At 34.9% G+C, this 26,338-nt stretch overlaps 4 protein-coding genes and 1 long non-coding RNA gene across 8 annotated transcripts in view; 3 read left to right on the top strand and 2 right to left on the bottom strand.

The window, feature by feature from the left end:
* The first annotated feature begins 206 nt into the window (after window positions 1-206).
* LOC136803995 (uncharacterized) lies at window positions 207-2,796 on the top strand. Its single transcript, XM_067060731.1, has 3 exons — window positions 207-326; window positions 562-1,572; window positions 1,849-2,796. The coding sequence occupies exons 1-3, from the start codon at window positions 249-251 to the stop codon at window positions 2,464-2,466; spliced, it is 1,707 nt and encodes a 568-aa protein (XP_066916832.1). The 5' UTR covers window positions 207-248; the 3' UTR covers window positions 2,467-2,796.
* Window positions 2,797-3,090: 294 nt separating this feature from the next.
* On the top strand, window positions 3,091-4,144 carry LOC136804014 (vesicle transport protein SEC20-like). Its single transcript, XM_067060755.1, has one exon. It carries the CDS (start codon window positions 3,140-3,142, stop codon window positions 3,848-3,850), a length of 711 nt encoding a protein of 236 aa, XP_066916856.1. The 5' UTR covers window positions 3,091-3,139; the 3' UTR covers window positions 3,851-4,144.
* A 788-nt stretch (window positions 4,145-4,932) lies between these two features.
* On the bottom strand, window positions 4,933-7,246 carry LOC136804017 (uncharacterized). Its single transcript, XR_010846227.1, has 3 exons — window positions 6,519-7,246; window positions 5,754-5,839; window positions 4,933-5,389 (listed from the first exon to the last, which is right to left on the bottom strand). It is a non-coding gene; the product is annotated as an uncharacterized lncRNA (long non-coding RNA).
* A 9,593-nt stretch (window positions 7,247-16,839) lies between these two features.
* On the bottom strand, window positions 16,840-19,673 carry LOC136803997 (collagen alpha-1(III) chain-like). Of its 4 annotated transcripts, none has more exons than XM_067060733.1 (6): window positions 18,711-19,673; window positions 18,433-18,576; window positions 18,103-18,269; window positions 17,762-17,903; window positions 17,320-17,454; window positions 16,840-16,987 (listed from the first exon to the last, which is right to left on the bottom strand). In XM_067060733.1, exons 1-6 carry the CDS (start codon window positions 19,546-19,548, stop codon window positions 16,863-16,865), a joined length of 1,551 nt encoding a protein of 516 aa, XP_066916834.1. In that variant the 5' UTR covers window positions 19,549-19,673; the 3' UTR covers window positions 16,840-16,862. The 4 variants fall into 4 exon arrangements, with proteins under 4 accessions (XP_066916834.1, XP_066916836.1, XP_066916835.1 ...); XM_067060735.1 differs by having other exon boundaries at window positions 16,840-16,983; XM_067060734.1 differs by having other exon boundaries at window positions 16,840-16,983; window positions 17,324-17,454.
* A 4,617-nt stretch (window positions 19,674-24,290) lies between these two features.
* LOC136803984 (proteasome adapter and scaffold protein ECM29-like) overlaps window positions 24,291-26,338 on the top strand; it is a 71,087-nt gene continuing 69,039 nt past the window's right edge. Inside the window, exon 1 of the mRNA XM_067060718.1 lies at window positions 24,291-24,436. Within this exon, the coding sequence (XP_066916819.1) occupies window positions 24,415-24,436 (22 nt within the window). The 5' untranslated portion in view covers window positions 24,291-24,414. The remainder of the gene's footprint in view (window positions 24,437-26,338) is intronic.

Below are 26,338 nucleotides of genomic sequence, written 5' to 3'. Positions count from 1 at the left end.
CAGACTATTTTAAACTATTTTTGTAGGTTTTTTGTTTTATTTCAAAATTCACTATGAATTAACTTTTGGGTACATCAGTATTACAAGTGTGTTCTATCCTTTTTTGTTTTGCTTGATAAAAATTATATTTTAAATCATTGTTAAGTGACTTTGCTTTCCTGTCATATTAAACATTCTATTTTTGTTTTTGGATATTTTATAGAAACAAAAAAAGATAATAATTTTAGACAAAATAATCACAATTTCTAATGGATGCATTTGGCACATCTAGTGGAGTACCTCATATTGTGGTGGAAAAGATCATCGATTTCAAGGTAGACAGTGAGGTAAGTTTTTTTTATAGTAACATCACCAATTCTATTTGGACCAATAGAATATCTTCTTCAGTAACACTATTCAAACACCTAGGTAATTTTTATATGTAATACCTCCTTAAATTTTACTATTTCTTTGTCTAATATCATGAAAGCTTCTCAAAAAGTTACAATATTCTCCTTAAAGGTGTTTTAAGCGAATAGATTTGTATTTTCTTTGATATATGTTTTCCCTTTTCAACTTCAGAGTAGCGAGCCTTCTTATCGTATCAAATGGGAAGACACGTGGGTCCCAGAGAATGTAATGCAATGTATGTTTCCTGATCTCCTTCAAGAATATAAAAACAAAATACTCCAGAAAGATATCATTATGGATGCTCCAGAACAAGTCCAATCCCTGCCTGGTGAGGAAGTGCAAGTAGCAATGCAAGATTCTATGGATTCATTTGCAAATGAGAATAATAGCATTATATTTAACACAGAGAATTCAAGACTTTTAAACGCACTCGATTTGATCGTTTTACAGACTCAAATTGTTGAAAAGATACCCGATAGCCTAGAGATACTTGACTTAAATTCCACTGATCTAGAATTGTGTCAATTGATAAAGTGGCGAGGAAGCCTGCCTTCCACAGATCTACCTCAATCATTAAATACAAGATCTAAAAGAACTAGAAAGCCATCTATGAAGATGTCAGAATGTGATTTTAAAAAACGTCGGGTCGGTAGTAAACGTTCAAAAACATGCACTGCTAACAAAACAAACAAAAAGAACAGCCAAGAAGTAGATTGTCCCATTTGTGGGAGAGTTATCCGTAGTAAACGTTTAGATTCACACATGTTACTTCATTCTAAGGATAGCAAATTCTCTTGTGAGACTTGTGGCAAAGTCTGTGGAACCAGGTCAGATTTGAGGAATCACATGCTTATTCATGGTGAATATAATTATGAGTGTCCATATTGTGACCAGAAGTTCAAACAACCAGCACCTTACCGTGTCCACATGAAAATGCACACAGTTGAGAATAATTGGATGTGTGATGTTTGTTTCGAAACATTCAAATTTCAAGGAGAGTTGAAACAGCACTGTATGTCTAAACATAAAGATATTAGCAAAGATCCTCAAAGATGTTGTGTTTGTAAAGAACTTTTGAAATCACCAATTTCTGTCTATAAACACAGTGTTGGGCATAGTGGAATCCGTAATTTTGTATGTGGTATTTGTTCTAAAAGATTCAAGCATAAAAGTCACTTAGAGGTAATTCTGATAGCTAATTAATAGTTAGATAGATAGATAGTTAATTGAGAATCTATTTTACAATCAAATGGTCGAGTCAGCTTTTTCAAAAATGATGATCTTTCCTTTTTTGATTTTTTACATTATGTAAAGTAGTGCGATAACTAAGGGGATGAGATTGATTTTATGGTTTCTTACTTGAAAGATTTACTCCATTTTTGTTGTTGATCGAAAGTTCCTCAATTACAAGTTTGTATTTTGAAGTACTAAAATTGTCATATTCCCTTTATTTTCTAGAAACACTTGAATATGCATGAAAGAATGGAAAAGGAGAAAACAGAACCGCCAATGGGAGGTCCTTTCAATTGTCAAATTTGTGGTCGTGAATTCCTTCAACTTCAATCGATGAAAATCCATCTCGGAAAACACAAAGCTAACCAAGAAACCAACCTTGAAGAGTATCTGCAGAAAAAAGCACAACGACTAGCAGCATCTAAAGAGAAAAATCGACAAAATGCCAGGATATATAAAGCTAAATACAAAGAAAAGAAAGCTACCAAAATGAGAATTTTACAAGACCTTGGTATCGAGCCTGATAATCCAATTGCGAAAACGGTTGATTTGACTGGTATTATAGACAATGAGGGAGGAACTGCAGAGCTGAAGATTGTGGAGGAAGCTGCAGATCAGCCAGAAGGAGAGCAAGCTGTTATTAGTGTCAATAAACAAGTAGAACCAATTACTGTTGGTAAGAATGTCGTATTAGGATCAGCACTTAATGAGACGTTGGAGTATGTTGTGGCGACAGATTCAACCTCAGTCGTCGTTGGAGATGATGTAGCTGGGATCAGTGTCGAAAATATGGCTCCTGGTTTTGCATTGCTTAGTTTCCTTAAACAATCCAAAACTGACTAATTCCGTATTTTGTAGTTAGATTTTTTCGCTACTGTTATATTCAAATTGAAGAATTTTTCTTGTAACTACAGTTGACGCTCTCTAATTCGATTTTCAAGGGGAATTGGATTTCATCGAATAAGGGAGCGCATCGAATAGTAGATCGTAGTTTATGAGAGTTCCTTGCTGACGGGGCCTTACAATATTATCGAATAATGGAGCGTATCGAATAGTAGAACGTCGAATTAGAGAGCGTCGACTGTATTTACATTCTTGATATATTATATCATTTTTTTCAGAATTAGGATAATTTGAAATTTTTGAAAGATTGGCGTGACTTGTTGTTCTGTATCTTCATCTCTAACTGATCATATACTAACAACTAACAAGACTCGAAATAACGACTTCAGACAAAACGTCTGTTCAGGGTATTATTTGGCTCAAAGATTATGAAATCTTTCTCGGACATGGAGCTATTCGGGTCGGACAATGTCCGATGTATGGCAATAATTTTGTTGAGTTTTGAGAATTTTCTGATACAATCCCATCTTCTGTTGCTTGCGAAATCTTTTTAAAACATCACGAAACTCAAAAAACATGTCTCATATCTTCTGTGATCTTTTAAACGGTGTAAATTATTTTTTTTAACGTGATCTGTTTTCTCTTTCTCTCAGACTATTAGTATATTAAAAAAATGGAAGACAATGCTAAATTACCAGTCGAGATTTCAATTGAAAATGAAAAATTGTTGAAGCTAGAATTGGAATTACAAAAAACGCTACAAATTGTTGAATTGAAGAGTCAAACATTGCTGGAATTCGAGAAAGGTATCCAAAGAGCTCGTACAGCATTAGCTTCACTTAGAGAAGCAAACGAGAAATTTTCAAACTCTATATTGGAATGGGATGATGAAAGGATATTCGAAGATAAATTACGGCCGTTGGTTGGTTCTCATGAATCCATATTACAATCTCATCAAAGTCACTTTCAAAAAGCTTGTTTGAGTGGCAGAGCTCGCATACAAAAATTAGAATCAGATCATTTATTAGCACGTTCTGATAAACCTACTGATGCTACCGGAAAATCAGAATTACGGAATCGTAAATTACAAAAAGCAGAAGCTGCTACTAAGTCTAAAGACGCTACACAAGATTTGAAACGTATTGCTTTACTGATGGCTTCCCAAGTTGAACAAAATGAAAAAAGTAATGTAATCTTGGGGACTTCTTCGCAACAAATTGAGAAAATGCATGATGAGTATAAGGGATTGACTGGAATTATTGCACTGTCCAGAAAACTATTGAACAAGTACAATCGAAGAGAATTGACGGATACTCTGCTTATTTTCTTTGGTCTCCTTCTCTTCTTTGCTACCGTTTTATACATCCTTTCCAAGAGACTTTGAAATTAGAATCTCTTGTCTTGCTGAAATACTTTTATTCTTTACTAGTCTTCGTTTGTAAAGAGGTTATATATTTTTATGGAATGGGATTTATTGGATTTATTTGTATTCATTTTGTTATAAATTTTTTGTCATGGGCTTTTCACTTTTTAAGAATTATACTATAACTGGTAGTAATAATTCGAAGATTGACACACTGAAATGAAATGGGAAATGGTCTACATTTTCTCAAAATATTAGAGGCTATTTCATGATATGTGGTTATATTATTTTAATAGTCAACCAATTTATTTAATTCCTTTTTTTTCCATTCTAAATGTCACAGATAGTAGATTTTTAGTAATAGTGGTGCTCTTAGTGTTCTAACAATGTGCAAAATATCTCGAAATTTGAAAGGCAGGCTGTATATAGGGTATATTTTATATCGTTAAAACAACGACTGACAATCCTCAAGTGAATTGCCGTTCGCTTTTTTCGACGAATTTCACAACTGTCGGTAGCAATTATTGTTAAGGTGTCATATTAAGTATCGGCTGTCTGTTAGTTGTTACCGATAATTATAGTCATTACAAGAAACACCTTTTTAAAAGCTTCAAAGCCATGCAAGTGTTTTCTTTTTTGTATGTGTAATCAATTTTTCCATAGCTGACAAATCTTATTTATTATTTTTAGCAGAAAAAAAAAGGAAAAGAAAGAAAAATAAGTTTTTCCAAAGCTCCTGGACATATTTTATACTGTAATTTTTTTCAAAGTTCAATATCGGTATTGGATTTTTATACACTACTAATATTATTACTAGGCATCTTTTCGGGTTTGATAGAATTATATTTTATTTTTCACTAAATTTACCCAATTGCGTTGCTAGGCCGAAATGCTTTGAACATTATTACTTCTCTAAACCTCCTTTAACTTAATTCCGATGTACTAAAAACCTATCTATTATTATATAAACTACATTGTATTCTTTTTTTAGGAAAAGAAAAATTATTTGGAATACACACTACTGTAATCAAACTAAAAGCCAACCAAGGCAACCTTCCAATAAGGACGGGGGTATGAAAAAGAAAAAATCTTCACAGCGTCAGTTTCGATCTTTTCAGAGTTTTTTCTTTTCTTTTCTCGATTCATTTATTTGACAGAAAATAAATTACTTTTATGAAACAAATAATTGTATTTACAAAAATGAAGGGAATTATAACAAATTAGGGGAATAGGTACTAATGATAGGGGTGAAATTTATCTACAAAAAAAAAAGAATTAAACATAATATTCTTTAAATTCTTAATATTTTTAGAGAATTTTTTTCGTTATATCGAAATCCTGCAATTTTTCACAATCACTGATGATGGATTGGAAAATCGATTCAAATATTGAAATAATGTTGTTGGTTGTTCTTCACAGAAGACAATGTTTTGATAGCTGATCCAAGTTTCGCAAAAGAAAACAAACAAAAATGTGGTCCAAATAACGTGGATGATGGCTTCGGTTGACAATCGAACGAAGGTACGCCAATTCGTTTCTTCATTAAATTTGTTGTTGAATCTGAAATGAGGGATAAAAAGTCTTGTTATAATTTCTGCATACAGAATACAATGTAAAGAACCATTTACTATGCCTTAGGAAATATTTTGAATGGGCTCGTGGTTGGTTAAGGTCCAGAGTAAGGCCTACAATATTAGTATTTAAATTTAGGACGGAACACTCAGATATATCAGTAAAGAGTAATGACGTACTTTGATTATACGTCATGAGGTCTAGACAACCATGTTTCTTAAAATCACATCTTGAAAAACCAGGAAATATAAATCTCGGATACACTTCGTTTTAAGCAAAAATACCTTTTATAGGAACTTCCTTGATGTTTATTTATAAGAATATATTTAGACTAATAAAAAGGGATGTTTACCTGTCCCGAGCGTCTCCTAGAGGGGCTTGATAAATCTTTCTTGAATTCCATCATATTTGTTCGAGGTTTCTTTTTCTTCATAAAGTCTGAATAAAGAAAGATACCAGAAAATAGAATAAAAATACTGGAATATTGAAATAGTAAAGAAACGGAATTTTAATTCTTCTTATGCCATTTTAAAACAATGCTAACAAAAGACACATTTGAACAGCAGACCCCCAGCAGTTCTAAACATGTTTTCCCTTTCATATTGTGGGTTTTTTGGTCCCAAAATATTAGTATATAATTTATAGATCAAATAAAAGTATTGGAAAACTTGTTTTTTAGAACCACTCTGAGTCATGTCGTGCTTTATCATACATAGTTGACCATGCTTTTCCAAATTAATAAAAACTACTTAACAAATCCAGGTAGCCTTTTATCAACTTCATTACAAAGAGGGTTATCAATAAATCTTAAGTTTATTTTCAGACATCATTTTTTAGACAATAACAATCTAGAACTTTCTCCCTTTCTTTATTTTGGACCCCTTAATCACCCTCATTAAGACTTCCCGTCAGTAAACAATGACATCGTGACAATTATAAGAAAAAGAGAAAGTTAAGAAATCAATTGTCTAAAAAAACGTATGATTTTTCGTCACTGGACAAAAAAACTGATCAATTTGTGAAAGATCGATGCAAATTTAACTATTAAGGAGTATAATACAGTAGGGGTAATTAGGCTCACTTTAGATTAAAATTACATTGATAGTATAATACATACCGTCTATTGTAGGCTGTGATCCTCGTTTCCGTTTTCGTGATAGACTCTTAGTGATATCGAGTTTGACTTTGCTTTCTTCGATGGGTACTTCGGAAATTTTTGGTGATGTAATATTTCGTATGGGAGATTCGTTAACGATCTTGATGCTTTCTTCGTCGGTGTTCGTAATGAACAAAGTACTCTGTTGTTTCGGTGATTGCTTCAAAGTGTCCTTTATTGTTTTATTTAACGTGACTTGGTATTATTTACACATGGTGATTTTGCAATTTTCTTGGGTAGGTTTGCATCAGCTGGTCTTTGAAATCGTGAAGTATAATCAATTGTTTGACAGCTTGTTGAGGATGTTATCAAACTACTTTGACTTTTAATCGAATGTTCTGTAACAGGAGATGAATAAGGAATCCATTTTAACTTTGATTCTGTATCCACTCTTGGTTGGTATCTTTCGAAATTAAAGTTCCATAATTTGGTTTTTTCATCCAGTAGTTCTTTGTATTCACGTTCCAAATCTCGTTTCACCTCATCATGGTCCACTTCACCAAATAAACTTCGACTCACTTTAGTCGTCGGTAAACCGAATAAACTTTTCCTGATTTTCTTCAAATCAACAGCTTCCATCTTTCCACCAAAAAAATATTATACTTCTCTACTTATTATTTCTTATATTTCGTTCTGTTTTTTTTCTGATCACTGAACTCGATCAGATCAAATATCTAAATGATAAACGTAACAAACACATATTAAAAAAACCCATTCACAAATTTACTCAACTCCGATTGGTTGTTATTAAAATGTAAACACGCTATGATTGGTTAAAAAGTTCTATTGTTTCGTATCCGCCAATCAGATCACAGATAATCCTTTCTTAATTGCTTAGCTTCAAAACAAGACCGAAACGCGGGAACACGTTTAAAAAATTTTGTTAAAAGAATCAGCTGCGCTTGTGAGAAAAAATAAATTTTCTTGTTGTAAGAAACAAAGTGTTTTCTTTTCTAACACAAAAACACTAAAATACACGAACCCGATATAATCTGAAACATGTCTCCAAACCGTTAAACTGAAAACGTGTTGTGAGGTTATTTCTGTATTATACAACTAGCGCAATAGACTACATTAACTTTTTTATCGATTTTTTTTGCGTGTGGAGTTTTTTGATACTATCTACAAACCATTCACTGATCAGGAAATTGACTTGTAAATATTTATCACAGAATATCATGATACGAATAGACAATAACATACTTCAATTAAAGCGGTCAGCAATGGGATATATATTCTTTCTAGACAACAAACCAAAACAATAAGTAGGATAACAAAATAACAACCTTCTCTCGCAGCTTCTGTCTCACAACATGAATTTCGCGAAAAGCAAATTGATTTCTAAGTTAGAGACAAAACATTTACTGTAGTCTCCTTAAATTATATGTATGAGTCGTGAAATGTTCGCAGATGTGATATATAGCACCTCGATAGCATATTGATCAAGTAGACAAAATAAAGTGAAATTTTACTAGCCAAAAAATATTTAAAATCATCGTTGTTGTTATACTGTGCAATTTTGTTGTACTTTTCTTTTAAGTTTCTTATCCTACCAGCTTGAGAAACGATTTTTGTTTATTGAAACAGACTAAGAATCTAGTGCTTCGCGAAAAAAGTTTGAGAAGACTGAGATGAATTCAGCGAGAATTATTTTATTCATTTTTTACTGTATATTCCTTACGAAGTCAAGATAACTTGTTGAAGATTGGAAAGCCTTTGTAAAAGCCATACACTTTTTTTTTATAAGAACAATTTTATAAGAACAATGAGGCTCAAAAATGCCAAAAAAATAAGAACGATTTAAGAACAGTGGAGAGGCTGAAGTTAGAGAGTTATAGCAAAAAGAATCACCGGTTTCTAAAATCCTCTAAATAGTAAAGTAAATAGCCAAAACTTTTTTACCTTAGAAAAAATAAGAACAAAATAAGAACAATTCAAGGCTCAAAGTGCCAAAAAAATAAGAACAGCCGAGCCTCAGCAAAAATTTACTGGTTCTTATAAAAAAAAGTGTATTCCGCCAATCTCACCTACAGTATTCTACTTTCACTGTAGAAGAGATCAATAGGCTAAACCATGACTCAGAGATACTCAAGGATACTATATCAAACAAATTTACAAAGTACAGTATGTATTAAAGTCTATTCGCGATAAGTGTGCACTCTTTTTTCATTTACCTATAACTTTTGAAAGAATTCTTTAATCTTTATAAATTTGGTATCATTGGAAAGATATTAGTGAGTGGAACAATTTGAAATAAAAAAATTTTCAAAAAAATTCTAAAAATGAAGATGAAAATGAAGATGAAAAAAATGAAGATTTTGTAGAAAAATGCTTTAACTTTCATTTTCACTGGAGAGATTTTTTGATCTTAGGAGATCATCACTGTAAAAAAATTTCATTAAAATATTTATTCAGTACAAAGTTATGATACAAAGTTAATAAGTGATTGACCCCAAAAAACAGCAAAAAACTGCAGAAAACAGCGTTTTTAGACGTCAATCAGCTTATAACTTTATTTGATATCTTTTGACTGAATGATTATTTTTGAGAATTTTTTTCACAGTGATGACGTTCGATGATTAAGGATTTACTTCAGTGAAAATAATAGTTATAGCACTTTTCTACAAGATCTTCATTTTTTTCTTCTTCATTTTCATCTTCATTTTTATCATCTTTTAAAAGTTTTTTTTATTTCAAATTGTTCCACTCACTAATATCTTTCCAATGATACCAAATTTATAAAGATTGAAGAATTCCTTCAAAAATTATAGGTAAATGAAAAAAGAGTGCACACTTATCGTGAATAGACTTTAATTTGTTACATTACATAAATACATGACAATATTCAAAATGCAACAAATTAGTTTGTAGAATGTAAGCAAATTTGAAAATATTTCTTGAAAACCTCTATACTTTTACATTTAGTATCAAGAAATGTGTGGCATCTCAAAAATCTATAACAAACAAATTAGAAAACTTTTTACATTTTTGCAAATTGTTTTAGATACAGTATAAATTTTGCGAATGCAATTTGAAAATTTTGTACCAAACAAATTTATTGTGAAAACTTCATATTCTTTATGCATCTGGCATTTAAAGAATCAAAATCAAACAAATTTATTTTGGATTTGGAAAACTATTGAAATTCTTTAAAAAATACATTTTGAATTTACCTTACAATAGTTACAAACATGGAGTACTAACATATACCTGACAGTAATCACAGAATATCAAAACCTAATCCCTTCCCCTCTTACTTTTTAATATCATCAAATTATCAGGATCATTCGATCACTATCTCTAAATTTCAATTAATAGTTAAGTTACATCTCATCTTTGTCATCGACTGTGTCAAAACTCTCTCCCATGCTGTTCTCGAGTTACGCCCGTTACCATGTATTTTCTCCCTAAACCGCAAAGTTTATTCAAAAGGGGTATTCTGTTTTCTCTTTAAAGAACTTCTACCTTTTCCAACAGGGTAAAGCCCTATCACATACTCAGTTGTATTTTCTTTTATCAAAGGGTGCATCGGTTTGAAAATATTGACAAAAAAGGTCGAATGGGTTGACATTGTAAATTAAAAGAAAGTTATCCTGATGGCTGAAGAAAAAGCAGTAATAAAGACCTTTTTAAGCGAGATGCCTTGGATTTTTTACAAGATACTTCACTAATTGGTCATTTAAAGTGATAGAGATTACGCGTTCTTTAGAAAAAGTAATAAGATTCTTTTATTACATCTTTAACGACCAACCAAATCAAATAAGAGCTTGTAAAAACTCTAGCTTGTCCCTTTTAAGCATGTTTTTCCATTCGTAAGATAAAAAAAATACTGGTCTTCATAGAAGCTCATGAACTTTTTTACCTTCGCTCTAGGTCATATCCTTATTCAAATAATATAATATTTGATTTTGTAGCTCTTGTTCCCACTATGTAGCTTTGAAGAACGAGTCACGGTCTCCAAGGCTAAACTTGCCTCAAAGAGACCTGTCTTGGCAAGATTTTTACCTAAAGGTATCTACTCTATCCCATGTCAAGAAAGATGACACGTAATTTTATGTCAATACAAACCGTTATCGCTAAATAAACAAAACAAGACACTCTTAACAATCTTAAAATCTGACATGGATTCCCATCCCTCTTTCTCTTCATCTATCATCTGTTTATAATGACTTTTGTCTAAATGAGGTTTCTCTCCTCTTTTCTTCTCCTGCTCACACACACAAACAAAAGAGGAATGTCAATATATTTTTGCCAAAAAAATTAAATTGCTTATGCAATCGAAAAATGTGCTGCAATTAAGAAAAACCCTGAAAAGAGGGCGTTGCGTTTCTTTGTCATTCTTTTTAATCATAATCGTCAACATATAAAATCAACATATCTAAAAACTTTTAGTATAACTTTAAATTAAGGATTGATACTTGTTGTCGATTTTTATTCAGCTTCAAAAAAAGAGATTTTAACTTTTTTTTCCCACCTCATTAAGAATTTCATTTCCCTTTTGCGGTGCTTTCCAATGATGCATTGACTTCCTTTAGAAGCACATCCTCGTAACTGGTAGTTTCGATCTTTTTATAACTTCCTCATCCTTTACCCTCCTTAGTTTTCCCTCATACATACATCAGCTGATCCTTGTCTCGATATGCCTGTTGTGGCATGTTTAGTGTAATGTTTTTTTATGAAAATTTTCTTATGCCATTCAAGTTTTTTATTTTCATTTTAATTTTTATTACACTTTTAAGAACATCCAAAAATTTTTAAGCCTTTGGATGTTCTTAATGTTTTGGCCATCGAAGCCTATGTTCTTATTATAGTTTGTTCTTATATAAGAAAACATGTAGGACACCTAACTTCTTTTCTTAGAGTTTACTTGATTATTATACTTTCCCAAAATTCCGAAGATAATTTCAGCTAAGAAAAAAATACAAATGTTCTTAACTTCCGAAGTGTACAATTCTTTGCTAGTCCCTGATTATACTTTGTTCTTATACTTTGTTCTTAAATTTAGCTCGAAAGAAATGACGAAAACGAGAAACTCACGAAAGCTACGTATAGATAACAAAAAATGTCATTTCAATGTCACTCATGACACTTAAATCTCATCATTTATCTTATCAGCACCAGTTTTAAGTGATATAATTATACTTGCCAATAAAATTTGAATGCTTACCCAATTTATTTGAATGTCTTTCTAATTGACATTATAAATTAATTGTGAATACAATCACTTTACTATGACTTACTATATTTTAACCACTTATCTTGCCTTTTTACCCTCAGCTCCTTTGGCCCCTAAGTAGCCCTTCTAAACAGTTATGGACTACCTAGATGTTGCCTTTCAACCTCTTGATGTACATTATACTACAATTCTAACTAAGGTTATTAAATATAGAAAAATAGATCTTATTACAATTATTAGTCCCAATGACTTGTCATATCCATCATTTAGAGTGAAATAACTTTGTTGATTTTCTGAGAACGATGAATATGTTGCTACCAACATCTTTAAAATACCTGCCTATGCATGTTCCAAACGTGTTCCTTTGCGCAAAAAGTCAATGCTTAAAACACTTATGTCAACAAAAACGATGACAAACGAAACCATTGATTGACATTCTTATAAATTTCATTCGTCATCTCACGCATATTGGCTTTTATGTCAAAAATTTGGTTTTCTCTCTTTCTCTTTTCTATATCTACACACACACACACTTAAAAATGAAAGGGATGTGTTAATTATCTTGCCAAATAAAAAATGACATCCTTATGCAATCAAAGTATGGTTTAATTATGAGAAAACATTACTCTAATAAAGCTTTTTGTTAGATTTTAATAATTTTGGTCAGTCTGAGGGTGGAATTGATGTCAACTTTTACACCAACACATCCTGCCTTTGGAAGTTACTCTTGTCATTTCTCTTTTTTACTAGACTGTAAAACACGTCAGCCGCCTGAGGCGGAATTTAGATTTTTTTTAAATGTGCCATGCGAAGACCTTAACGCATTACCTTTTCAACGAAAAATTTTTTTTTTGACTACATACCATTTTTTTAGGATTTCTTTTCACAATAGTTGGTGAATGGTATGATTTTTTTTATTACTCTCCGATGCCTTGGATTGCTTAATAATTCGGTCTGTAAAGTTTACACCCGTCACCAGGTTTTATTAATGATATATGATATCGATTACGGACTCCTCAAGTAAGATAACAATTCCAAATACTTTCACATAATATTTGGATAGTGGCCACTCTATTGCTTCTCAAAATAGTCTAAAACCATTTTGTGTGTTTTTGGAACACTATTTCTATAATGTACATGAAAAAGTCCTTGCCTCTTTTCAGATATATCTTGCCGAGACAAGTCTTGAAAATGAAACTAGAGAAGCTGCAATGCCATAATAGGAGAAATGTCAATAAAACGGTCAGCAACTTTTGCTATGATTGTCATGCATCCTGTTTTAATCCTTCTCTCTTTTTTGTAATGTCATTTATGCCTAGGCTACGTCATATCTTCCTTCTTTTCGAGCGTTAGCCTGAAACTGTCTATTTTGTAGACCAATTTTTGACTCGCTTTTTTTTTTGCCTTGTAGTACAAGTTGTCATTAGGCTTTCTAATCTTATGTAATTAATGACGTTTGAATTAGCTTGTGACAATTGCACGCCTCATTTTAATTCGGTTAACCTTTCGAATGTAAGTTAACCCTTTTTTCTATGGAAGCCAGTAATTTCTTGCTTGGGCTCAGCTGTACTTTTTTCGTCGGCACTTTACTTCTGAAATTGTTCTTATCATGTTCTTATTTTCAGAACAAAATTGATGGCTTTATTTTTTCCTACTTTGATCCTTAATTTTCTTCTGAGAATAAAGGAAATTCAGACTCGGCTTTGTTTTTAGATTGATCTAATTTCTTGGAAAATTAGTCAGATGCTAAAGTAATTCGGGCTAATTTATAATGATCGTTCTTTGACAGGTTGGTAATTATTCGCTTTCTTTGATTTTTCCTTCACTTAGAATAAGACATAATTTAGGATCACACCTTGAAAAAGACTAAAACAAAGTAATTACGGAATCTCTTTGAAGACGGTTTTAGTAAAAGGGTAGATTGGCTGACTTCAAATATCCCGATGTGTTATAATCAGGTGGAATGATCTTCCAGGTTAAAAATTTATTCGTAATTGTTTGCTTTTGATCTGATAGTGTAACATTTTTGTTATCCTTTTGGGTAAATCAAACATTTTGCTAGAATTTCGACCATATGGAGAAACCTTTGATTGTTAGCGCTTTCGATGAATAGAAGGAACGTCTGTTAGACGATTATTTAGTTTTGGTGCATGCCTATAATTTATGATATACAAATCTTAAATTCGAGTTCCTTTATTTCTGCCTTCAAGAATATCCAAAGAAAGAAGCCATGATGTTAGAACACCTCCAGATCGCGTCTGCTAGTTTAGACGATTCTGTCTAAATCTGCGGTCTGAAAAAAAGTTTTAATCTCGTTCTGTAAGCCTTGTGTTAAAAGTGTAGTCAAGATGGCTGGTTGGTCTTGTTGAAAGAAGGCGTGCACGCGCGCGCGGACTTCCATTTCTCTCTCACTAGCGAATGAAAAGTACAATCTTTGAAAAAGAAGATCAATCTATTCACATGTTTCGTAGATTAACTTCTTAATCGGGTTGATCCCTTTTAAATTCGGGTTTTGTTATAGTAGCCATATGGAAACCGATCTGCCTTTTTCTTGATATCTCAAAGTCTCTAATCCTGCCTTTACAGATTCGATCGCAAGACTACACACTTCCGAACCCAAAGACATGCGTGTTTGAGGTTTGAGAAAATCTACGAAATTAACCTCTCTTTAAATGACATTTACCCAAATAACCCTGAGTCTGGACTTTGTACGGACTTTTATATGATAAAGCTTAAAGATCTCTATGATCCTTCAAAGAACCAATCTACTAATTTCGAGTAGCCTTTGATGTAGCGTTAAGCCTAAATTTTCCCAAGAAATATTTTTCAAAATTTTTATGGTTTTAAAGGTCACCAAGCCAAGATTGTTTGGTTGAAATTTGAATTTCTTTCTTTAAGTTTTTTTGTCATATAACTATACACTAGAATTAAAATTTACAAAAAAATGAATAAAGCGCTGAACAATACAAATCAAAAGAATAAATGCTTTTTAATTACATCGTTGGATTAGAAAATTTTAGGGGTATCAGTTAAGCACTTAATCGCAATTTATTTAATGTTTTACCCATTTACATACCTCAATATTTCAAGACAAAAATTTTTCAAATAATCCCACTGGAAATCTTAAAGGGACGAAAAGTCAATATAACGCAAAATTCCTCTCTTTCCTGCTCACTAAGTTTAAACGGGTATTGAGAAAACTACCAAATTTTCCACGTTTGAAAATGTCCGGTTCAGTTAAGAGTTCAAGAAAAAATATATCTAGTTGCAAAGTTATGTGATAACTTCTTCTCGAGTCCTTTGTTTTATGAATTTTTTGATCCTCTGTACTTCCGTTGACACAACACAACTGACCTCCGATAGTCTCGTCGTTGCAGACAGATCTTTCAACCCAATACATGCAACATATACAACTTTCTCCTTCCCTTCCAACACAACACCTCAGTTGTCATCATCTTTTGGATCGTTTCCTTTAAAAGAAGCTGTATGAGCTTCAACCGTGATCGGTCCAAATCCCACATGTTCTTTTGTAAACACATAAGGGTGTGGTTGACTGGATGGCCTTTCCACTTTTGATTTATCAAAGTTTGTCTGATGTCCAAAATCACCATTAAACATTTTTGAAAATTGATTCGGTGATGATTCGTCGATTCTTGAGGCTCTGTCATCAGAATGATCGCCTCCATATCCTTTGTTGAACATTGTGTTGAAATCCTCAGCTGTTGATGAGCGAGACGAATCATCGCCGTAATAATTGTTTGGATGTGAAAGTGGTGTACCAAACTCGGTTGAATGTGTTTTAAGGTCAGGTTCTTTATGACTGTCACTGTAACCCTTTGTAAACATTGCATTGAAGTTATCAGCTATGTCACTTTGAGGGTTTCCGTGGTGGACTGAATCGCCATAGTAGTTGGTAGGATCACCAAGTGGATTGCCTAGTTTCGAAGTATCAGGAAAAGAGGTTGTATCATGATCAGATGGAGGGAGAGCTTGGTGGTGATATCCTGGATCCGATCCATAACCTTTTGCAAACATATCATTGAAATCATCTGCAACGTTGCTTGGATGGTTTGGACCGTGCATTGAATCGCCATAATAATTGGTTGGGTCACCGAGAGGATTTGACAGTCTTGAAGTATCAGGGAAGGCTGAATCGTGGTAGGTGGGCGAGTCATGATGGTAGTCAGACCCGTATCCTTTAGACAACATTGCGTCGAAGCTCTCAGCAATATTGCTTGGCGGGTTTGGGTGATGATATGGATCACCATAATACGCCGTTGTATCCCCGAACCGATTTCCTAATCTTGACACATCTGGAAAGTGCGTTGAATCGTCATAAATAGCTGGATGGTGATCATGAAAGCCGGGGTGATAGTCTTCACCATAACCTTTTGCGAACATAGAGTTAAATCCGTCTGCAATGTTGCTGGGGTGGTTAGGATGGAATGGTTCGCCATACAATGTTGGAAAAGGTCTGTAGCCTTCTCCCGGTGACACATGGTGTACGTCGTATTGATGGAAACTAGGAGGAACTGGTGTTCCGAAGTTTGATTCTTGATGTATAACTGGGTGGTTGAATGCTCCAAGATCTTCCCTTCTTGGATCTAGTGGCCCTTCGTGTACGTAACCTTCATTGTGAAATGGAAGAGGGCCGTTATCATGGAAATATCCAGGGCCGTTTTCAGGGAAAGGTGTTCTCGAAGCGTACGCTGTTGGAAGAGGATAGGAAATTTGTGGTGTCGCAAATGATGACATTGGTCCTAACGGTTCTCGGGAAACTACCGGAACAGCCATATACCCGTGAAATATACCACCCGTTGATTGACCACTGAATACGGGCATTCCGCTCATCGTCATAGAGGACCAGGGACCTTGCATTGCCGCTGGGAAGACACCGCGGGTGCCGAAGGACGGGAGGGCTGCCGGAGCTCCATTGATGAAGCTATTCGCGAGAGGAAGCTGAAATCCAGTGAAATGATCATCAACATTCGCAAATCCTTGGATTAGTGCTGGACTTTGAGGGTTGATTACTAAATAACGTTTGCCTTGCTTTTCAGTGATATAAACAGGAGGGATTTTTGATGCTTTACTGTTTCTTTTATCTCCTTTAGATTGTTTTGGTAGTGTTTTCAATGTCTTTTTAACTTGTTGTAAACGTTTTTTATTACAAAAGTAGGTACATAAACTAGGTTGTTATTATTGTGTTTCGATTTGTCGTCTTTGTTTGGAATTAGTGATGCCTTCTCGATCCTTTCTATGAGAAGAGAAGAGAGAAGTGACGATTACAAGTCTTCCTAAGATTTTAATAGCTTCTAAAAGACGATTTTGTGCGAGTTTTGAGTTATAGATCATTGTTGTCTCGGATATGCTCGGGGAACGCAAATTTTGTATGAAGTATTGGGGTTAGGAGCTAGGGAGACCTGCTCTTAAACGCGAGTAAAAAAGGTTCGAGTTATAGGGGATCCACTGCACAAGGGAATCTTAAATAAGGTAAAACACAAATAATAAAAATCGAAAAAATGATGGATGCATGCATGGTGAAACGAAATTGTGACGGTGTGATTTGTGTGGTAAAGAAAAGCTCACCTACGTTGGATCTACGATGGAGTTTGTTGTTTATGGTTGGCCTCCAAATTGATTGACGGCTGTTGGCTGATGGATCTTTCTCTCCGAGCAAACTTTGTGTTGATTGCATGTATGAGTTCCATAAGTTTGATAAAGCTGAGGTTAATGAGAAATAGTCGATAGGATTATTTTTGTAACCTCGAATTCTTACATTTTAGAAATAACACTACTTAATTCCCGACCAACGTAAGTAGCGAAATTATTTGTTTTTATAGCTTATTGTTTTATGGCAAGGTTCGAATCACAAAAGTCTGATAATTTTGTGCTTATAATATTGTACTTGTCCTTTTACCAAATGAATTTGTTGCGATATTTACTATTTTGGTGAAATTTTAATGCATTTTAACTTAATTAACATCAGGTTTGGGAAACATTTGTTGATTTTATACAGACTAACTTTTACCTGATTGAGGTACTTTGTAATCGGAATTTTGTTGGATCATTTGTCGTGTGTTATCTTGAACAAATTTGAAACTTGGTGGCATTCCAGGTGGTCCTAATTCTGCTGCATTCATTCCCAAACCAACATTGTTCAAAGTGGGAACCTGTTGAAGGAAGAGCAAAAGAAATTTTTTTAAACTCAGATTGAAGATCGGATCTGGTTGGATCTTATCAATACACCTATCAACTTTTATTGACGCCGGTCACCGTGAAATATAAAATGGGTTATTTTGATTCCGAACCTTAAAATAGCTTTCTAATGTTTTGAGTTATTTACTGTTTTTGAAATTGGTTTCAACATACCTCGGGTCCTCCTGGGGATACAGGGGAAGCGTTTGCTGGCTCAGGCCCAGGTGGACCAGGTGGTCCTCCATCAGAATTGGTATCGCCTCCCTCGTTATCAATGGAGGCTGAATTCGATCCTCCGAAATCAATGTTCGTCTTTCCTGGCATACCATCTTCTGATGGAGCTATAAATCAAATAAAAGATAACCAAACACAATTCAAATTTATTTTCTAATTTTTTTGGGACAATTTGACAAAGAAGATACTTCAATTGGACTAATTTTTGCAAAGTTAATGAATCTATGTATCTGAATGAATCTGAAATTGAATGAAGTATCCGTTTCTCACCATCATTAAATGCAGCTTCAGTGGAGACTGGCTTTTCAACATGGTTTGAATCTTTCAAAAAACTGCTGATTCCTTTCATCTCATTGGGTTGAATGTCTTCAGCTTTCAATAAATCATTTTCTGAGACACCTCCTGGCATACCATCTACAAAGAAAAGATGAAAAGAGAAGTTCGAAATATAAAACAAAACTCATATTTTATGAATGCTTCAAACTTGTTCACTCATAATTGAATGAGTTGTGTTCTATTTGTATGTCAATTGATCATACTAAATCTACCTTTAGTATCGGAGGTTGGTTGTGGTGCAGATAATTGTGACAATGGATCCATGACACCGGGTACTTGAGGTGCTGCTGGTGCTGCTCCTGGCATTTGTGGTGCTCCTGGCATTTGTGGCATGGCTGGCCCACCATTAGCTTTATCCATGAAACTCAATTTATCTTGGATCGCACTATCAATGACCTGAGAATTTTGTTGCTCACGGAGTTTCATTAATTCGTCATTCCCACCATGCATTCCTGGTTCCACTGGAGCGCCTGTTGCACCAGGGCCACCAGCTCCACCAGGACCACCAGCTCCACCAGGACCACCGCCTCCCATGCTAAATTGACCCATTCCTTCTCCTGCAGCTGCTTTCTCTTGGTCTGAAAGTTTAAGATCCATTTGTGGTTGTTGACCAAAAGATGCTGCATCTTTCTGTATGAAAGCATTGGCACCTGGGTTTCCAGCACCTCCACCCATCATGGCGCTTACATCCTCACCACCCATTGGATTTCCGCCACCACCCATAGCTTCAGCATTCATGGCCATTTGGTCTTGAAATTGAGCCTCACCAGCTCCTGGCATGCTATCATCAAACATGGATTTCTTAGAGATGAAACCACGCTTTGAACCAGCACAATTACCAGTAATCTTGCAATTGATTTCTTCACCAAGCTCTCGAATCTTTGCAAATTGCTGCTCATAAACGGGCATTTCTTCTGTCTTAATGAAATAACTTTTCTGTCCCGCAAACTTCTCTAAAGGAATATCATATTCAGCTTCCTTGAATCCTTTCGGTAGTGGTGAACACATACATGTCCCCAGAACGAAGACAAAAACCACAGAAAACATCATGAATTAAAATATGACCCAACGAAATGTCCAAATAGATTTTTATCTCATTTTCTTGTAATATTTTTTAATTTTTTTGGATGAGCCACACTTTGCAACCAACTTTACAAACGTCTGCTGATTGGCTGAATATTTTTTCCACAGCTGGTGGCAAACCATTGGTTCAATGAGTTTGAGAATCATTTTAAATCTTCGTTTACTCATTTGCTGCAAAAAGAACTTTAGTTTGTAATCAAACTTTCGTCTGTTTCCGACAGTTTATTTTATAATCAAACTAATTCTAAATGCACTATTTTTTTCTTTTCTACCTCACCAAGTCTAAACGTGGTTTCTGCAGGCAATTTAGTGTCTGCAGCCACACGAGTAAGAATTGCTTCACTCGAATATGATTCGTTTTTAAATTCTTACTTTCCTTTCTTTTTCAATATGTCAACCTCATTTTATCATTGGACTGCATTAGGCGTGAAGTCAATTTGGTTAATTTGGTTTTTGTTTTCGATCTTTTATCTTTGGTCTATCCACTGATTATGTTCCTAAGCCAAAAGTTTGTGCCTTTTTGAGAGCGGAGTGACAAGATATAAGAATTTTTGATAAGGAAAGCCTAAATTGACCATCATATGGCCTAATTCTCTGTAGTAAATATTGTTCTAAACATTGAAGAAGATGTTAAATCTGATTCTGAAATATGTCAGTGCAGCTGACTTTTCTTTGGTTCAAGCAAAATAAAAATATGTTTACTTACTGTGCATATACTTATTCCCCTGTGATTTTCATTGAAATCTCATTATCATTTTCCTTCAAGTATGTTATTAATGAGAACGTAGCTTATCTCAACGCTGTCTCGATGAGTACAGTGTTGAGATGCACAATAGTACCCTGAGTATCAGAGGTTAAGTTTTCAAAGAAAATAGTAACCTCTGAAGACAAATAATAGAAATTTGTTCGCGCATGTGTCAATCTAATCAATGTAGAAAAAATCAAAGATGAAGAGCAAACATTACCATATTAATGTCTAGCAGACTGTATCAGTATGCAGTTTACTATTTACGAATTCCCCAGAAACATCCAAGTGTAGTTGAAATGAGTTTATTTCGAAAGAAATCTTTTACATGATCCCCAAATGTATATCAGTAATTACTAAACTTTTAATTATGGAAATGTCACTTTAATTGAATCGAAATAATAGACAGACTTTATGTTATGATTCTCTATCACTGACTCCTTTTACAAAGCATTGATGACTTTTTTTAAGTTGTATTTTCAACGACGGGAATAAAAATATCGACTATGACGCTCATCCAAGATCTTGGATGGTCGTCATGGTTACTTTTGTCTTCGCTGATTGCGCGATGAATAGAATCTCGATTCGTCGGCACAGCGTAAATATATGATTTTGAGCTGTGCTTTTCACGGTAATGATTTAGCTTGTCTTAAAATCGGAGAAAGTCATTAACTGATGAATGCAGGCCCACATCATTGATCATTTACAGTACCTAGACTCTCGCTCCTTCGAACTTATCGGAATTCAAATCTCTCTATATTTCAAACTTATTCTCCTTTCCCGTCAGGGAGAAACCCTCTTGAAATACTCTCTATAATTCGAATTTCTCTGCAATTCGAACAAATAATATTCCCCATTCGAGTTCAAATTAGCGAGAGTCAACTATAACCAAGCAGTCAGCGTAAACAACATGTTTACTTTGCTGTCTTGCGTGATGAATTTAGCACCATGGTCGGGCATTTAATCCTGATGCAGAAGTTGGCACGTATTTAATTGATAGTTGTATTGACAGCATTCAGTCCAACTCCCCTAATCTTCCACGATGCATAGTACTATTACAACAATCCCATGTAAACTTCTGCTTGTCAGCGAGCATGAAAATTTGATTACCAAACCAGAATACTTCGCACCTCAAGTCTTCTAAACAGTCCTTCTAATAACGATCGAACCACCAAGGAATCATGACGCACGTATTTTAGGTATAGCATCAAATGTTGTGTTTATGTTTCGTGTGAACTAATCATTACAATCAGCATAATTGAAATAACATTTTGATTCCACTGTTATATCATCAGCGTAGTTTTCACTTATCGTAAAATCTTTTTTTTGTGGTATCAGTGCTAGACGCATATTAAATGATACTAGCCGTATGCGCAGCGTCACACGCTGCGTGTCCCATTCCAGTGAATCACTACACATCTAAAAAGTTCTAACGGCAGAAAGATAGCCGCCGATTGATGATTTGATTTTTATTTTAAGAAATAAAGGAGAAAGAAGATAACATTGCATTGTAATTTTTAACCACAATTAAATAAATGGCTTAACAAAAGTATATTTTAGATTCTTTTGGCCATCGTGGCTAGCCATCGTGGTTGGACATTCGAGGGTGAATTCGAGGGTGACTTTGAAAGACTTTGAAAGACTTTGAAAGACTTTGAAAGACTTTGAAAGACTTTGAAAGACTTTGAAAGACTTTGAAAGACTTTGAAAGTTGAAAGACTTTCAAATTGAAAGACTTTGAAAAGTTTTGAAAGTGATAGGGAGCCGCTCCCGGGGGGGGGGGGTACTACCCTTGTCGACCGACGGGGGTGCTCCGCTGAGGTTCGAAAAATGGACCCTACGTGGGACTCGAAATTTGCGAAAAAAGTGACCCTGAATGGGACTGAAATTCCAAAATTTTCTACTTTTCCCCCAAATTTTCCAAAAATAGGCACCCTACGAGGGACTGATTTTTCTATTTTGGTGTTTTTGCGACCCTACCTGGGACTCGTGGAGGTTGAAAAAGATACCCTGACCAGCGGAGCATCCCCGTACCCCATTTTGCCCTAGTACCCCCCCCCCCGGGGAGCCGCTATTGTAAACAAAAAGTTTTAAGAATAAGAATTCTTTAAAATGACAAAAAAAAATTGGGAAGATGGTTGATTTTAACCCATCAAGCTCCAAAAACTTGGTGAATAGAAAATAGCATCTTGGGGTCTCAAAGTTAGTCTAGTGGTAGAAAATCTGCTTAAGGTGCAAAAAGATGATGGTTCAACGCCATGAAGAGGAGGCTTTGTAGAGCTTTGTTAGATTTTCGAAAACTTTTTACAAAATGTTGTAAACACACACGTTTAAGCGTATTAATATATAGATTACAGGGACAATTTCAAAGTGAAAGTTTGAAAGACACTCTTGCTATACCCATGAATGAAGTAACTAATTTTACGCAAGCGACAGTTGGCTAACCTGATAACAGATGTTCATAATTTTCTTACGCGCACGGTAAACCTCTAAAGGCACTTGAAAATTATACATCTGAGGAAAATAGTCCTCCCGCGGAAAATTCTACAACAAGAATCTTGTTGTGCGCCGGAAAAATAAAAACTAATACGGCGCCCTATTCATAAACACAATCGCGCAACTTTGTTGTCATTCCCAGTCCTTTTAGACGAACGCGGTCCTTACGATTTCGAGATTGCATATTCGTCAGATTGTTTGTTTTCACACATCCCTTTAGAGCTTCAGCGTGGTGTGCAGAAAACATTCACAATCTGATCTCAGGTTACAGTTGGCTTACTGGTTTAAAAGAATGCACATTCATAAAAAAGACCAAAGGTCAAACCGGGCGACAAAATATTATATAAAAATGTTTTGAAAAGTTTTGAAAGTGATAGGGAGCCTCTATTGTAAACAAAAAGTTTTAAGAATAAGAATTCTTTAAAATGACAAAAAAAATTGTGAAGATGGTTGATTTTAACCCATCAAGCTCCAAAAAGTTGGTGAATAGAAAATAGCATCTTGGGGTCTCAAAGTTAGTCTAGTGGTAGAAAATCTGCTTAAGGTGCAAAAAGATGATGGTTCAACGCCATGAAGAGGAGGCTTTGTAGAGCTTTGTTAGATTTTCGAAAACTTTTTACAAAATATTGTAAACACACACGTTTAAGCGTATTAATATATAGATAATTTCACGCCGGCATAAGTCATCGACTTTAAATCTCAAATGGCTAAAGCTATATAGTTTGTAACCTTCCAAGATTCCAAATCAATAAAATTTGAAACTTGACTTTCACCGTCTTTCTCGCACGACGAGTTGAATATGGCGCTTTCTTTGTTTCTACACTGGCAAAATTTTCTAATAGACACTTGCAATAAATACTGCTTTTAAAGGCATGGCGGCATGCTTTAGAGTTTAAAGTCCGAGAAAGGCTTGAGAAAAGCTCATCCTCTAGCGAAAAAGGTTGATATATAGGAGGTATATCTATAGAGGTCTGCGATTCAGACTAGTAATAGTAGAGAGGGGGGTTTCATGGTTGCCGGAGGAACAGAATCGACCTTTTTTTCGTCCGGAATTTCGGAATTCGACGAAAAAATGGACGGAATTCGAAATATAGGTCCATTGCCGGAGACGGAAAATTTGCTATTTTTCGGAATTTAGCTAAAAATTGGTCAGATTTTCGGAATTTTGATGAAATTTAAAAAATTTCCAGAATTTTCGGAATGGACGGAATCGGGGACCCCTTGAACCCCTCCCCCCCCTGTAGAGGAGCGCCTGTGCTTTTAGCCTTCTTGATCAGAAAAATAACCCAATTTATGTCCTCGGGAGTTCCCGCCCTACTCTCTAACTTCACCACCACGGATCATGGGCGGAGTGATTGTTGTTTTTGCCCGAATTATCATGCTGGATTACGATTTTTCGGGAAAATAACCCAGTATCGGTACAGTGCTGACTCCGCAAAAATCGAAAGTGAAAGTGATTTCATCAGTAACAACAAAAATCAGGAAAATCAAAAGTAAGTCGAAGAGCCTTTTTGTTATCGCACTCTTGTGAGTTGAATCCATCGGAAAATAAGCAAAGTTATCAGAAAAATAAATTGACAATTAGAAGAATAATGAGTGGATCAAAGGAACTAGGTAAAACAATTTTTTTTAACTCCAGCATCAGGATTCATGATGATAAATAACAATAGGGAGGTCAGGCCTTACCGCCGTGAGAGTGGGTAACTTGCATCAGTGGAGGCTAACATGCATAGCCCTAAAATGAGTGACCTGGCTGGTCATTAAAATAAACTATATTCAGCTCCGCTCGCAGCTCTAGTCTACCATTTTTGTTTTGATTTAACTTTGTATTTTAATGACCAGACGGGTCGAATTCATTTGAGGGCTATGCATGTTAGCCTCCACTGATGCAAGTTACCCACTCTCACCGTGTACGCGTGCGGCAGTAACAAAACATAGATTTTCGAAAAAAAATATTCAAGCTTACATATCTCAAGGAAGGAAACCTCTTTTAACATAAGTATTTTTTCCAAAGTGTAGAGAATTTATTCAGCTTTCTTTTGCAGAAAAAATCAGCACATCATGTCTTCATGTTCCTTCAAAATTTGAAAATGAGTACTCGCGGGTGAGTTTTTTTAAACTTCTTGTTCGCGGCACGGCAAAATTTTTTATCCGGGGGTTCTAAAATCCAAAGCGCTAGCCACCCGAAACAGCTATCGACCTGGAATTTTTTGCATCGTTCCCCACAATAGTTTAGCTTTTGAGACGTACCACGTTCGTTGGTTGGAGCAACGTATATTTTTCAGGAAGTCAAATTATGTACTTAAAATGCGTTTTTTTCATTGAAAAAATCAAATTTTTTTATCGAACGTGAATTTTTTAGAAAGAACAATGTTTTTTCTTTCGAAATGTGAAAAAAGTAAGAATCAAGCTGTTTCCGGTGGCAAGCGCTAAGGGAAAGATTATGGTGTAATTACCCCCGTTTCAGCTACATCTACGGAAAATAAAACTCGCACCAAACCTCCGGCGCGGAATTTTTCATAAAACACTTTCGCTTTTGGTGCCATAATGAAGGTACAAAATGGCTGGCGATGCGTGCACGAAAATGCTTGAAAAATTGAACTTCAAAATGTAATATCTTTGGAACTTTAAAGAATTGGAAGGTAAATGACCCCTCATTTTTCTTCTGATGGTTATGGCTTTCCATTAAACTTGGTTTGGTATTCTGCAAGTAAGTTTGAAATTTCCTCTGACCACCCTAATAACAAGAAGATATAGCTCTAAATTAAACACTCTGTCAGTTATTATAATCACACTAGGAAATCTAGCTTTCAGAAAAAACAACATCAGTCATCTACAGGATGTATTTGAACAACAAGGATGAGAGTTACCTGAATCAAGTTCGCAAGACATTTAATTAAAACTTGAAAGTTTGAAACAAAATAAAACGTGCAGCAGCCAAAATCAACCAACCAAAGTTTGTCATTCAATTCCCGAGACAGCGCTTCGATTTTTAAGGCCTTGTTTATACGCTAAAGTAAAAACAATTCTGCACGTGTAAATGGCAGTGTAGACCTAACTCTTCATACAAAAATTACAGGAAATGCATATATATTTGAACTTTGTACCCTATGTATGCTGCACTCAAGCACTTGAGCCAAAATCCCGCAAATGCAAAGGCGGGACAAAAATCAGTTTTTTAAAGTTTGCAAAAAAACGCCACATAAAAGATCTTTCAAATTCAGTATGTGAATAGAGCAGTAAAAAATACAACTTTTCCGGCAGTTCGAAATACGGGTCACGGGTCACGGGTCCGGGTCACGGGTCACGGGTCACGGGTCACAGGTTACGGGGCACGGGTCACGGGTCACGGGGTGACGGGGCAGCTCAGATCAAAGTAATTCAAACAGAAAATGTTTTAAAAACACTAATAGCTATCGAAAAAATCAATTTTAAGGTATTTTATCCACGTATGATTATATTTAAAACGCTAAAACCTAACCACGTGCTTTCCACGTGCTTTCAAAGTTTGCGTTG

This window comes from Clytia hemisphaerica, unplaced genomic scaffold, assembly GCF_902728285.1.
Source record: "Clytia hemisphaerica strain Z4C2 unplaced genomic scaffold, Clytia hemisphaerica genome assembly, whole genome shotgun sequence".
In the NCBI taxonomy this organism is placed as follows: domain Eukaryota; kingdom Metazoa; phylum Cnidaria; class Hydrozoa; order Leptothecata; family Clytiidae; genus Clytia; species Clytia hemisphaerica.
This window is presented reverse-complemented; position numbering and strand designations above follow the sequence as displayed.